The sequence below is a fragment of the Aspergillus heteromorphus genome, assembly GCF_003184545.1.
Source record: "Aspergillus heteromorphus CBS 117.55 chromosome Unknown BO70scaffold_6, whole genome shotgun sequence".
NCBI classification, from domain to species: Eukaryota; Fungi; Ascomycota; class Eurotiomycetes; order Eurotiales; family Aspergillaceae; genus Aspergillus; species Aspergillus heteromorphus.
Genome location: NW_020290411.1, coordinates 836,077 through 848,155, shown reverse-complemented (window position 1 = coordinate 848,155; position 12,079 = coordinate 836,077). Strand labels below are relative to the sequence as shown.

Sequence of the window (12,079 nt, the reverse complement as noted above, 5' to 3'; positions counted from 1 at the left end):
AGTCGGATGTAATTCAGTGTAGGGTAGGGTATTGCAGGACGGCCTCAGCCTAGTACTCCGTACAGTATCACCCCTGGGAAAAGTCGTCTATGCGACTGTTTGGCAGTGTGACAGCACCTCTGAATGAAGGTGGACGACCGCAAAGCCTTGCCCCCTTATTATCCAAGCTTTTTTGTAATCAGACTTGCTGGTTTGTGGCCGTGCAATGGAGTCTGGTGCCAGAACCGACGGCGAATTTGACGAAGATGATGCTGATGGGGATGATTATACGGTGCTATATGACGTTCTGCTACATCATTGTATATCTGGTCTGATTATCCGTACCTTTGAGCTGAGATAGTGCCTTGGATAAACTCATACGTGTTTGGCAACCTTCTTTCATTAAACAGTCTGCAACCTGCTTCAAAGTTTTTGCAAATGGGTCGTCTTTTGCATGCGCTCCGATCTTGGAGAGAAGTTTCCCATACGCCCAAACATCATTAAGTCGACGTTGGCTAAATGGAAGATCAAAAGGAGACAGTTCATCCTGAATCTCTGGGGAACACCACTGACGGGATATCCCTCCAATGCCACTGATGTCGATAACAACTGCATTTCCCTCACTGTCCAAGACAACATTTGAAGGTTTTATATCCATATGAGTTTTCGCTGCCTCATGAAAGCGGTTCAGAACGGTTTTAATTGAACGGGCCATTGTTTCCAGGGGTACTCTGCAGCACGATTCTCTAAAAAACCTGCTGCAGTGATCCTCCAGAATATGCCTCAAGTAGAATACCAGTCAAGACTAGTTGACCACCACTCCCATTCGAAGTCCTATAAGGGTTTGTAGATCCTGCAACCCCCGCTGATTGCACAATATTCGGCACACCAGCAAAGTACTCGAGATTCTGCAGTTCCTTTCGAAAGACATCTGTATCGCGAGGTTCGTAAATGGAGCGATTCACTATCTTAAGAACATATCGTATGCCATTGTTGTATACCCAAAATACCCCTTCCGTGATTTCAGCATCCCTTATTAACTGGTCGGTGGTGAACTTCCGAAAATAAGGGAACTCGTCGCACAAAGGATAGACAACTCTGAGGGGATCTTCTCGGATCCTGCATCTTAGGGACACATTGAGACTTTCCGTCGTGCCAGTGGCATCATCCACCGCGAACTTCCCTTCTTGATGACCTGTTGTTGCCGTATCCCCCAGTGTGATCTCAGTTACGGTGTCTGCGAGGAGAAGGATCGAGTCGTAGTTAATTCGCGTTACGAAGTCTTGGTATAACACGCGTCGTTGATGCTTTGAAGCCTGATGGATTTCGGCATTGTGGATGAGGTTAGTGATTGATTGAACCTAAGAGTGTCACTTTGATCCACCACCTATTATTATCTTCTGCATGGTAGATCAAAGTCTGCGAGCGACTGCTGGGTTCCGTCGTTTCTTGCGCAAGATAGTCCTAATCCTCTGCGTATGATCTAATCTCGAGACGGGGTGATGGCTGAATAGGAGCAGAAGACGGCTCGTTCATGTTTGAAGAACAAGGTACTTTATAGATAGATGGTGGTTGATCGTTCTGGACCCTCGGGCGGCCGTTGGTCCACCATAAACAATGACTAATCACTATGTCTTCATTAGTTATGCCTTGACACCTGAGGCTACGACATCTCCAGAGTCTGGAGGCGGTGAGGGGCGGTGGATCCGGGGTCACGGGATGCAGCATTTTTCTGCAGGGCGAAAAAGTCACCTGCCCGCGGGGCATCGGCTTGACTCTTGAACTTCTTCAATCCACTCTCCTCTCCGGTCGGTGGGCGTCTCCTATCTCTTGGGCATGATCAATCCTACATTTTGAATATCTCCAGACTCTGCCATCCTCTCAACTCTTCCAAACTCTGTTCTCTCACCTTCGCCCGCCCCCTCGTCACCCCTCATCCAACTCCTCTCATCCCCCCGGTTCACAATGGCGACCAACTCGATCAAGCTTTTGACTGGCAACAGTCACCCCGAGCTTGCGAACCTCGTGGCTGCTCGGTATGCGCTACTGCTTTGGATATTGCTCCATTGATCCTCTTGCGAGTCATGGGCTAACCACCGGTGTCAACTGGCAGGCTTGGCATTGAATTGACCAAGATTATGGTTCTGCAATACTCGAACCAGGAAACCAGTGTCACGATCGGAGAAAGTGTGCGAGATGAGGATGGTATTGTCTTCCACTCCACCCGCTCAGTCTCGGGCGCGAGAGGGCCCTGAGTTAATCTGTCCGTTCTCCTGCAGTTTTCATCTTGCAGTCGACGCGGCCCAATGACATCAACGATGGACTGATGGAGCTGCTCATTATGATCAATGCCTGCAAAACCGCCTCCGCGAGACGCATCACGGCCGTCATCCCCAACTTCCCCTACGCGCGCCAAGATAAGAAGGACAAGAGTCGTGCTCCGATCACCGCGAAGCTCATGGCCAACATGCTCCAGACTGCCGGCTGCAACCATGTCATCACCATGGACCTCCACGCCAGTCAGATTCAGGGCTTCTTCAACGTCCCTGTCGACAACCTGTATGCCGAGCCTAGCATACTGAAGTGGATTCGGGAGCACCTGGATGTGAGCAACTGTATCATCGTCAGCCCCGACGCTGGTGGTGCCAAGCGGTAAGCGGACCATTCCTGCGATCTTATATTGAGAGATGCAGTCCTAATCGATGACATTGGACAGTGCTACCGCCATCGCCGACCGTCTCGATCTGCAGTTCGCGCTCATCCACAAGGAACGTCCCCGCCCCAACGAGGTCTCGCGCATGGTTCTCGTCGGTAGCGTGAAGGACAAGGTCGCCATCATTGTCGACGACATGGCCGATACCTGCGGAACTCTCGTCAAGGCCGCCGACACCGTCATGCAGCACGGCGCCAAGGAAGTCAACGCCATTGTCGTTCACGGTATCCTTTCCGGCAAGGCTACCGAGAACATCAACAACAGCTGCCTCAGCCGTGTGGTTGTGACCAACACCGTCCCCCACGAGGATAAGAAGGAGCAGTGCGACAAGATCGAGACGATCGACATCAGCCCCACGCTCGCCGAAGCCTGCAGACGTACGCATAACGGCGAGTCTGTGAGCTTCCTGTTCTCTCACGCTGTCGCCTAAGCGACTGGATCGGGGAATTCGTTTTTGCTGGGGAGAGGTTGATTCAAGATGGTGTTTGTTATGTTGCGGCTGTCGCTGTCTGGAGGCAGGCAGGCCGATATCCTCGTTTTTTTTTTTTTTTATGTAGTGCATAGTCGGATACTTCTACTCTGAGAGAGACTGGATCATGACATCAAGGCTGTTTTTAGCCCTGGGATTGATTGACTGGATGGACATATCAGTCTGTCATATTTACTCTTAACGCAATGATTGGTTATGATGCATATGTTACGTTAACTTTTGAGAAAGTGGCACTGGAGGGTTGATGGATGGATGGATGGGTTGAAAAGTTGAGCGGCGCCTTGGGTGGGTGGGGGCATTGGGCTTTCTATCACCAGCTGAATCCAAGCATTTGTACATATATTACTGGGGGCAGTGGCTCCTTACTTTTTTTTTCTTTCCTTTTTTTTTGTTTTTGTTCTATATACGAGCGGATCATGTGAGTGAGATCTTGTCTTTGCGGTAGAGTAAGTATTCACCAGTCATAAAGTAAGTACCGTAGATCGAATATCGATTACCATCTATTCCCTCTACTAGGAGCGGAAATATATATTACTGCTGTCTGTCTCTCATCCCATTGTCTAGATAGACTTTTCAGTTTATGCAGACGATCTAGCCCTAACTCGATCCTGTTTAGCTGCGGCTGTCCATTCTTCCCGACATATATTTCCGGCTATTTCATGTGGAGGGATGCTTCAACCAACCCATTTATTGTGTTTATAACATGCCGGCATTATCTGGACCAAAATAGTAAAGTAAGAGGCCGCGGTAGTCCATGGATTCTGTTATTTATACTAGCAATAGATTGTAGATCGAGCCCAAGGCAACTGGTTGGTACTTGTTACTTAGTCCACAAACCCCCTCGTATAGTAAGTAGTACATCGATCCTGCGAGTCCAACAAACAAGCAAAAAGTACCCGAGCGCTGAGATATACCGATCTAGGAAATAAAAGATTCCTAGATATCATGGAAACACCGGACTTTTTTTTATTTTTTCTTTTTTTTATTTAGGTCTGTCATTTCTTTTGGGGATATGGGGATATTATGATTGTATATATGTTTTGGAACATTTGTCATATATATGTATCTCACTCATACCACATCACAGAGTCTATATTATGTGCGTAAGTACTATAAGTTCCCCCTGGACATGTTATGTTGTAGATGTATTATATTAAGTTACCTACTCGGGTTATCTTTGGCAAAAAAGAAGGATCCTGATAATTCATTTCATGGTAGCGAATAGATTAGCATACTATACGAAATAGATATTAGACAGACAGGTATGATCTCACTGAGCAGCTATCTGATCACAGTCATACATTGCAGTGACTATACGCATCTATTTAATTTAAGGCACGGATGTACCTTACCGTATACACTTGTTTTCACATGTTAGGTAGATAGTAGATAGTAGATAGAAGAGAAGGTTTATCAGTTATAAGTATGATCCATATATCTGTACTTCTAGATACATACATCTGGAATGTATCTAGGCCAAGAATGACTACAGAACCGTTTATAGGTAAGTACAGTATGTCACCGACCGCTCCGATACTCCGCACTTGAACTAGTTAAAGACACCGCTAACTAGTGGGATCTTTTCCTGCCCACTCATCCTTCCAACTGTATCCAGACGGTGGGTACCGACCACACAATCCATTAAATCTCTTAATTATTCATTCACCCATCCAATCCACTTATTATCGCCCGGGTAGTAATCGATGCTCGGACGTTGGAAATAGGGTCTGTGTCACTCACTCTCAAAGCCTCTCTGCATGAAGTATGACCAAAAAAAGGGGCATTAAATACGGCATAGTAGTACTACCAAGGATCAAGATCTGAAAATTGAAAGAAATTGAAGTACAAAAGTTTTCTCATTCATTGAAAAGCAAGACAGACAGATAAACCGACAGTCTAACAGAAAACCGAAACCATGATATCCATCCATCCCCTGGAGAGAAAGTCGTGGACACGGGTAAAAAAAAAGGGGAAACAAAAGAAAGAAGATACCTAAAGAAAAAAAGTCTCTTTTTTATAACATTTTTTGCCCGATTTCATTTTGGTCCACGTTTACGTGGAAGGATGGAGAGAGATAATAATGCATTTCCTCAAGTTTTTTTGGGGGGGAGGGGGTTGTGGGAATAAGACAATTATCGGCACGCCCAAAGTCTCGATCCCCGCAGACGCCAGGTTCTGTCTCCCTATCTCCTCTTCCTACCTCACTCTTCGCTCTTTTGCGCCTCGCTCCAAGGATGATGTTTTTTTTTGTTCTGGAGGGGTTTCTTTTTCGTTTTACTCTGCTGTGTTGTGGAAACATCTAGGTAACAAGAAAAAAAAAAAAAAAAAAGGGAGACCTCATACCCGTCGCTGAGGATTTTCTTTCTTTTTAATTCACTTCCTTAAAAAGCCATAACACAGAGAGAGACGTAAATAAACCCGACCATTAACCCCCGGACGAACACATTTACTTCCTCATCGAAGACGCTCTCCGCTTGCGGAGCTCATCACGCTTGGCCTTCTCCTCGTGGACACGGCTGGCGAGGAGCTTGGCGTAGTCGTTACTGTGTTTGTATTGATTGGTTAGAATCCGGCTGATTGTTTTTTTTTTTGAAAAAACACTGAGGTGTTAAAAAATAAACAGGGCTGGAACTTACGCAGCCTCGCGAGCAGACTCAGCACGGCGGCGCTTGAGGGCGACGCGCTGGCGCTTGCGCTGGAGACGCTGGGGGGTGACCAGACGCTGGATCTTGGGGGCCTTGGTGTAGTCCTTCTTGCCCTCCTTGGTGACGGTACGGCGGATGACGAACTTGCGGACATCGTCCTTCTTGTCGAGGCCGAAGAAGCGCTGGATCTTGGTGGCGCGCTTGGGGCCGAGTCTCTTGGGGACAACGGTGTCGGTGAGACCGGGAAGCTCACCCTCACCCTGCTTGACGATGCTCAGGGCGAGAACGGCGAGGTCCTGTCCGGTGATGGCTGTAACGAGAGCGTGTCAATCACGACTGATTCTTCATATCATATTTTTTTCCCAACATAAAACACTTTGGTATGAACGTACCACCACGGACACTCTTGCGCTTGCGCTCTCCGGTGCGGCGGGGGCGGTAGCAGCTGTGGCCATCGGCGAGGAGAAGGCGGGTACGGGTAGGAAGGAGAACTGGACAAAATCGATGAGTTTCTTTCTTGCTGGCTGTTTTGTTGTTGAATGTTGGAATGTCGGTCGGTTACATACCACCCTGCTTCATGGGGAAACCTATCGAAAACAGTCCATGTTAGCATATCGAGTCTTGTTGATCGTTTCGTTGGAACCGCCAAAACCAAAAAGAATCTCCATATCGAGTTCGAATTCCGGAGTCCTTCCAGTCCTGGCGAAAAGAAATACTCATAACAAGAGCAAAGGAATCAAAAGTCCATCCGTACCTTGCTTGTCGTTACCACCGGTGATCTTGAGCAGGTAACCCTTGAATTCGTCACCGAGAGAGTCGCCGACAACCTATTGCCAAAAAAAAGTACCCCAATCAGCCATTCTGCACTGTCTCATGTATATGTGTGTTTTGCGTATCCAGTTCTTCTTCTTCTTTCTTCTTTATTCTTCATTCTTGTTGTATTCGGGGGAGTCGGATATCACAAAGGGGGGATAGAGAGAGGGTTGCTGACTTCGGTTCCCATGCGCTTCTCCATGAAGGGACGGAGCTTGCGCTCATCGTCGATCTCGATGATCTTCTGCGACCCATTGGCCGGGTAGGAGATGTTGAGCTTCATCTTGACGGAGCTGCGCGGTCAAGACGGAGGGCGTGGGTTTGTCGACGGTCGAGGAGGTTCAGGTCGTCGGGGATTCGTGCTTCGTGGGATTTTTTTGGTGGTGTAGCGAGATTTCCCTCTGTGGGTGGCTGACTAAGGCCACTAGCCCGCCCGGGATTAGCGCCCTCGGTAGGGCTCTTATGTCAGCATCCCCGGCACCTGACTGGCCGCTTGCCTGTTTGGGAAGCACGGGCGCTTTCTTCCTTCTTTCCTTCCTTCCCTTTTGGTGGTCTACGGAGTAGATAGACACATCCTTCCAGACAACTAACTACTTACACACTTCCCCGGATCTAGATCACCAGACATGTTATGTATAACTTCCAACATGTGCGAAGCTATGCTCGGGGGATCCCTCCCCCCCCAAAAGTACTTTTGCCCTTCACTTCACTGTTCTACCCCCGGAACAAGCTGAAGTCAACCCGCTCTGAGACCATCACACAGCCATCAAACGGAGCAGAGTCTACCCTGTTCTACCTCAAACCTACACACGAAGTTAATCGGGAATCTGAATGTCTCAGCATGGGAAACACAGCAGACTGCCATACAGCATAGTATGTACGGTACGCGTCCCTCTTCAGACGCTCACAGCAACCAGCGATCTGGTCTGCGCGTCTCATTGCGCCTCCCCGAGTGTTGCTTGCTACTCCGGACTCCGGCCTGTCCTGAGTCGACGGAGTAGTCGGGAATGCAATCATCGTGTTTGCTGAGAGGGCCAGGTATCCCAGGCAGTGCACATGTTCATGTTCATTGTTTATGCAGGAGACATTGTAATAGTAAATAAGCGTCTCCATCGTAATCCAGTGCGATGGCCCATGAGTGGTGGGAGGGAGACCCAAAAGCCGAGTCGCACCCCTGAGCGCATCTGGATAGGGGAGATCCGCCATTAGTTACCAGGCTGGTCCTGGTCTGGTCAGGGTCACCACCATTTTATTTGATGAGGGTGGTCCACGAGCGCGCGAGATATAACCGGGGGTGAGGAGGGGGAGACACCGCTGACTCGTATTCGGTAACTATCTAGCACGTCGGCTGAGCTCTCGTTCCTTCATCAAGATGCATATTGCGCTCGGGGTGGCCAGCGAATGGAGGCCAATCCGGATGGAGATGATCCGTCGACTCGGACAAGTCGGGGCCTTTTGAGGCCACCAGTCCTGAACTATCTATCTATATTCTGTCTAGCAGCTAGCTAAGTAGATGCTAGATGCTAGATGCTAGACACTAGACAGATAGATAGATAGAGAGATACTCCTGAGGCCGTACGGAGTACCCGTTATCGATCACGAAATCCCCGCTAGCCAATGTACCACCGGATCTAGTGGCAGACTGTGGCGGCACCGCGGAGATGAGGGGTGTTCATGACACAGTCTGTCACTGTCACTGACATCCCAGCAGCAAGGGGGGGGGGAGGTTGATAAATAATAATCCCGACTCGCAGAACCCACGAGGTCAACGAGGCAGATCCACCAAGGGAAATCGAGGCCATGCTTCCCTCCTCCTTCTCCTCCTCCGTTAATCTGCACGGTGAAGATGAGAAGGATGGGAACTTGGGACTGACGCACGCGACTGGTTGCCGTCCCGAAGTCGCCGCGCGGCCACAGCCAACGCCAGACCAGAACCACAACCAGACCCAGACAGCAGACAGCCTTATGGCGATGAGGAAATTGGCACCCGCCTGGTCGTAACGCCCCGGCATCCTCTTGCCGCGCTGTTTCTTCCTCGCACATTTTCCTTTTCTTCTTGACTCCTGCTTCTGCTTCTGCGTCTTTCTCTGCATCTTCATCTACAACAATCGAACTTACCACCGCCCAAGTTCTCCAGTCCGTCCCCACTTCGTCGCCGGTCATCTCCATCAACCCGCTGCTAGTTTCTCCGACTCTGCACGGTACCGCCGGCTGGTCATCCTGTCCTCCCGGTTGTTTAGGGGAGGAAGAAGTCCCTGCTTGATTCGACGCAGATCGTTACGTGCGACTCTACCGTCCGACTTCCCTTTTTCCTTTTTTCGCCTCCCCCGGTCCCCTTTCAATCTCTCGTCAAACGCATCCCGCTTCTCCAACCCCGACTCGCCTCGGCTCTGCCATATCGTTGGGTGAAACCTCGCAACAAAGAGATCCCCGTCGATCGCCCTGCATCTACCGGCTTCGCTGCGAAGCCCAGCGAGCCCTCTCGCTGCCTCGCCCCCCCCCGTCCCTCCTTTGTATCCGTTCTTTATGCCCCGCCGCAATGCGCCTTTTCAGCAAGTTTCAAACCGTGTGCGCCTTGGCTGTGTTCAGCATCTTCCTATCCGCTTCGTTTCTCGCCTCCCAGCATTACTACCGCCGGGTAGTCCTGACGAATGAGCCGCCGTCCGATTTCCAGGTCGCAGCCTCATTCGACCGCCGCCTGGTTGTCTTCGGAGACTCGTGGAGTGATAACAATGCCGCGGAACTTCACGGTTCCGTTTGGACGGAATGGCTTTGCTCGTCGGTAAGTCCTCCTTAGAGCCCGTCGGCGTGATTGGAGTGACTCGCTAATTTCCCGGCCCAGTTCTCATGTCACCATGAGAACCTCGCAGAGACTGCAAAGTCCATGAAAGGGGACTACATTGGCTCCGTGGTCGACAACACCCAGCTGTCGGGCTCATTACTCAACCTCTACAAGTCGCCTTTGGCCGACATGAAAGCCCAGGTCCACAACTGGTTGTGGGCCGAGACGGAAGCCATGAAAGAGATGGACGCCGATGCCATTGCCATGCGCCAGAATCGCACTATCGTGATCGTCTCGTTCGGGGTCTGGGACCTGTGGAATGTAGTCGGGCAGAAGTACGACGACGCCGCCAAGTCGGTCGACCGCAGTGTTGGAATCATCATGGATCAACTCAATCTGCTGGCCGACGCCTGGGGCAGCAACGATCTCAAGATCATTCTGACGTTGGCCCCGGATGTAACCTTCCTGCCGGCCTATAGGGACCAAGGGGAGCCGCAGATTGCTAAGCACAAAGAGGCCGTCCGGATCGCGGAGCACTGGAACGGGCAACTCCGGAATTCCGCCGAGAATTGGGAGAATGGCACGGTTTATCTGTTCGACACTAATTCGTTCCTGGCCGATCAGATCCGCGACAGACAGCTCTTTGCCGCCGGAATCGAGGAGTCGAATGGGTTGGGCAAGAACGAGGATCCCGGCTGGGAGAACGTTGACGACGCATGCATCCAACACACGCAGCAGTGGGTGGTGACGTCAGACACGAAGCAATGCGACCACCCGGAGAAATTTTTATTCTGGTAAGAACAAGGCATTATAGTTGGCACTTATTGACTCGTTCGCACGCTGACCGTATCATCTTTTCAGGAACGCCATGCACCTCGGTCCCTCTGCGCATCGACTCCTGGGCACGGAAGTGTTCCACGGGATCGAAGAGATGTGGCTCCGGTAAAATCTTTCCTTTCAGATCAAATTCAAGAGCGCAATAAAAAAAAAGTTCCAAAATGCAGCCGATGCTGTTCTTTGCCCTTGCCACCTTAAGACGTAACTCGCCGTGCAAGGAAGCGGAGGTGTCTTCTGTAGATGATTAGACCACGGCGGCTGCTTCCCGAGACCAGCAAACGCAGCATACTGCATACGGACCCGGGCGACAAAGAGACGGAGGGGCCGGGATCGCATCCCCGGACAAGTCTTGTGATGTCTGAGACCATGTCTTTCTCACGAACTTTGGCAGAACAAATGACAGCACAAGTGGCCCCCCCGGATGGGATCCGGTGGAGGACCTAGCCGCTGTTTCGAATCACGAAGGGAGGTCTCGGATGGTGGTGGCTATCTACCAAAACAGGAACGAGGGACTGGCCAAGGTGGTATGTCTCATTGAGAAAGAGAGAAAGAGAGTAAGAGAGAACAAAAGTGACGTCCGTCCGCCCCATCCGGTGAGCTCGATTGTATGTAACGATGGCGATGGAGCAGGGATCGGAATGGGATCGCCACAGGGAAGATCGACCCGACTTCCAGCCAGGGGGGAGTTGTGGGCGGACGAGTGGATGAGTGGATGGATGGATGGGGTGGATGAAGGAGCCACCTGCAACATCAACGTGTCAATGGCCTCCTCTCTTCCCCGACGTGAACCTCTCCAGTGGATCGGGGGAACTATGGGTCAGATTTGGGATAATGGTACATGACCCTGTCTGCCCGTACATAGGGAGGGGTGGGTTTCTTTGAAGATGGTTGGGGGGGAGCAGGGGTATCTAGTGGGTGGTGATGGTGATGAAGATGGTGATGACAGGTGATTGATGGTGGTGGGAGTGAGGCTGGTACATACTGGGGTTTAGTTGTAGCGGTGGATCATGGATAAACTGTACATAATTCCGAATTAGTGTTTAGTGTTTTCCTTCCTTCCTTTTCCTTTTTTTTCCCTTTTCTTATTTTTTCTCTTTTTTTCTCTTTTTTTTCAACTTTTTTGCAATTCCGATCGGTTTCTTTCACCCGGCCAGTTTCTTTGTTCGTGAGGGGCTGAACTGCTGTCATTCTCGGGAAGATCTGTCACTAGCCATACTTTCCCTAGGTAAAAGTACCTTGGCGGGCTGGGTCCTCCGTAGCGCAGGATACCGCCACTGACACTGGGGGGAAATAATGGGGGGGGGGATGGGGGTGTACCTAGCTCCCTGACCTGAGCCCCCCAAGGGACCAAGGGACTAAACTGATTGACGGAGTACGGACTTTTGGCACGCAGAGTTGCAGTGGTTCGACAGGATCAAACTTGTCGAGGCAAGCAAGCCATACAATCAGTCCATACTACCTACCGACCTAAGGTACCTAGCAAGCAGGCAGGCAAGCACACAAAGAGCCCAGCACGCCAGGCGGCAGAAAAAGACAATCAAAACCATTTGCGCATGTGTCACATTGGCAGGGGGGCCAATGACCGGGGTCGGTTGGGTGGCATGGGCGGTGATTGGCGGGCATCCCTGCTGGCCACCGCATGCGTCGACGCCGAGCAGACAAAGGAAACCTGGGAGCTCAAGAGCCCAAGGATCGAAACAATAACCTGTCTGGCATCCACTCTCCCCATGTCCTGAGTTACCTCGTAACTTGTCGGCGACTCGACCTATACGGAGTACTACGACCTACTTACTACCTACCTAGCTGGGTAATAGGTAGCT

General features: G+C 50.6%; 5 protein-coding genes across 5 annotated transcripts; 2 read left to right on the top strand and 3 right to left on the bottom strand.

Annotated features, from left to right (window-relative positions):
- Window positions 1-289: 289 nt before the first annotated feature.
- On the bottom strand, window positions 290-1,707 carry BO70DRAFT_385904 (uncharacterized protein; the record flags this gene model as incomplete). Its single annotated transcript, XM_025545777.1, has 4 exons — window positions 290-652; window positions 735-1,295; window positions 1,354-1,443; window positions 1,534-1,707. The coding sequence occupies 4 exons, from the start codon at window positions 1,705-1,707 to the stop codon at window positions 290-292; spliced, it is 1,188 nt and encodes a 395-aa protein (XP_025401533.1).
- A 79-nt stretch (window positions 1,708-1,786) lies between these two features.
- BO70DRAFT_360278 (ribose-phosphate diphosphokinase) lies at window positions 1,787-3,475 on the top strand. Its single transcript, XM_025542740.1, has 4 exons — window positions 1,787-2,015; window positions 2,093-2,184; window positions 2,259-2,631; window positions 2,696-3,475. Exons 1-4 carry the CDS (start codon window positions 1,945-1,947, stop codon window positions 3,120-3,122), a joined length of 963 nt encoding a protein of 320 aa, XP_025401532.1. The 5' UTR covers window positions 1,787-1,944; the 3' UTR covers window positions 3,123-3,475.
- A 2,153-nt stretch (window positions 3,476-5,628) lies between these two features.
- On the bottom strand, window positions 5,629-6,923 carry BO70DRAFT_287631 (40S ribosomal protein eS6; the record flags this gene model as incomplete). The annotated part of the gene is made up of 6 exons (XM_025539247.1): window positions 5,629-5,725; window positions 5,819-6,137; window positions 6,220-6,318; window positions 6,394-6,414; window positions 6,582-6,654; window positions 6,819-6,923. The coding sequence occupies 6 exons, from the start codon at window positions 6,921-6,923 to the stop codon at window positions 5,629-5,631; spliced, it is 714 nt and encodes a 237-aa protein (XP_025401531.1).
- A 1,118-nt stretch (window positions 6,924-8,041) lies between these two features.
- BO70DRAFT_199113 (uncharacterized protein) lies at window positions 8,042-9,166 on the bottom strand. The gene has a single exon (XM_025538574.1). It carries the CDS (start codon window positions 8,807-8,809, stop codon window positions 8,237-8,239), a length of 573 nt encoding a protein of 190 aa, XP_025401530.1. The 5' UTR covers window positions 8,810-9,166; the 3' UTR covers window positions 8,042-8,236.
- BO70DRAFT_199094 (uncharacterized protein) lies at window positions 8,995-10,552 on the top strand. Its single transcript, XM_025538573.1, has 3 exons — window positions 8,995-9,422; window positions 9,483-10,216; window positions 10,284-10,552. The coding sequence occupies exons 1-3, from the start codon at window positions 9,180-9,182 to the stop codon at window positions 10,366-10,368; spliced, it is 1,062 nt and encodes a 353-aa protein (XP_025401529.1). The 5' UTR covers window positions 8,995-9,179; the 3' UTR covers window positions 10,369-10,552.
- The last annotated feature ends 1,527 nt before the right edge of the window (window positions 10,553-12,079 follow it).